This window comes from Aplysia californica, unplaced genomic scaffold (genome assembly GCF_000002075.1).
Source record: "Aplysia californica isolate F4 #8 unplaced genomic scaffold, AplCal3.0 scaffold00938, whole genome shotgun sequence".
NCBI classification, from domain to species: Eukaryota; Metazoa; Mollusca; class Gastropoda; order Aplysiida; family Aplysiidae; genus Aplysia; species Aplysia californica.
In genome coordinates, this window is record NW_004798208.1 from 194,805 (window position 1) to 196,528 (window position 1,724).

General features: G+C 37.4%; 1 protein-coding gene across 1 annotated transcript in view; it reads right to left on the bottom strand.

Annotated features, from left to right (window-relative positions):
• Nucleotides 1–106: 106 nt before the first annotated feature.
• The window catches only part of LOC118477201, a gene marked incomplete at its 3' end in the record, with an annotated part of 9,860 nt that continues 8,242 nt past the window's right edge, over nt 107–1,724 (bottom strand). The window contains 3 exon segments of the mRNA XM_035972982.1: nt 107–121; nt 886–936; nt 1,585–1,651. Coding sequence (XP_035828875.1) covers nt 107–121; nt 886–936; nt 1,585–1,651 — 133 coding nt within the window.

A 1,724-nucleotide genomic window follows, 5' to 3' on the forward strand; every position in this document is an offset into this window, starting at 1 on the left:
ACAGAGGTACAGTACGGGGGAGGGGGGAGGTAGGGGTTCTCTGGGGATGTATACCACACATGCCACACATGCCACACACACAGAGGTACAGTACGGGGGGGAGGGGGGAGGTAGTGGTTCTCTGGGGAAGTATACCACACATACCACACCTACCACACATACCACATTATGTCCCTATAACAGTGTATAGAATGTCCCTATAACTGTATATAATGTCCCTATAAATGTGTATATAATGTCCCTATAAATGTGTATGTAATGTCCCTATAAAAATGCATAAAATGTCCCTAAAACAGTGTATATAATGTCCCTATAACAGTGTATAATGTCCCTATAACTGTATATAATGTCCCTATAACTGTATATAATGTCCATATAACTGTATATAATGTCCCTATAACTGTATATAATGCCCCTATAACAGTGTATATAATGTCCCTATAACTGTATATAATGTCCCTATAACAGTGTATATAATGTCCCTATAACAGTGTATATAATGTCCCTATAACTGTATATAATGACCCTATAACTGTATATTATGTCCCTATAACAGTGTATATAATGTCCCTATAACTGTATAAAATGTCCCTATAACTGTATATAATGTCCCTATAACAGTGTATATAATGTCCCTATAACGGTATATAATGTCCCTATAACTGTATATAATGTCCCTATAACTGTGTATATAATGTCCCTATAACTGTGTATATAATGTCCCTATAACAGTGTATATAATGTCCCTATAACAGTGTATATAATGTCCCTATAACAGTGTATATTATGTCCCTATAAAAGTGTATATTATGTCCCTATTGTGATGCACAGATATGTAAAGGAGGTCACAACTGTGTTGTGTGACGTCACCGCTATATGACTCACCCTGCAACAGTTCTTCTTTACTGAATGACACCGTGTCTTCCAGGGTCAGATCTGAGGGAGAATGAGACAAACTGACCACGTGACACACTGTCCACATGACAAACTGACCACACTGTACATCTCACATAACCCTAACATTCACTGTAACCATTATCTCACATAACCCTAACAATCACTGTAACCATTATCTCACTCACATAACCCTAACATTCACTGTAACCATTATCTCACTCACATAACCCTAACATCCACTGTAACCATTATCTCACATAACCCTAACATTCACTGTAACCATTATCTCACATAACCCTAACATCCACTGTAACCATTATCTCACTCACATAACCCTAACAATCACTGTAACCATTATCTCACATAACCCTAACATTCACTGTAACCATTATCTCACTCACATAACCCTAACATTCACTGTAACCATTATCTCACATAACCCTAATTAACTTACGCAACCCTAACATTAATTCACAAAACGAGAATATTAACTCATACAATCCTGAAATTAACATATATACAACCGTAACATTAACTTACACATCCCTAAGATTAACATACACAATTTTAACATGAATATAAACAATCTTAACATTGACATACACATTCCTAATATTAACGTACACAGACAGACACACACACAGACAGACATACAGACAGACAGGCGAGTATTATTTAAGACAAGACCTGTGTCCGACGTTTTCGGCATGTTTAGGCAGTCAGCGATGTTCTCGTCCACTTCCGATAGTTGATTCTGGGGAAGAACACAAGAACATGAGAACACTAATTGTGTCCGTCCCCAAGGACAAACCATCAACCTCCCCTCC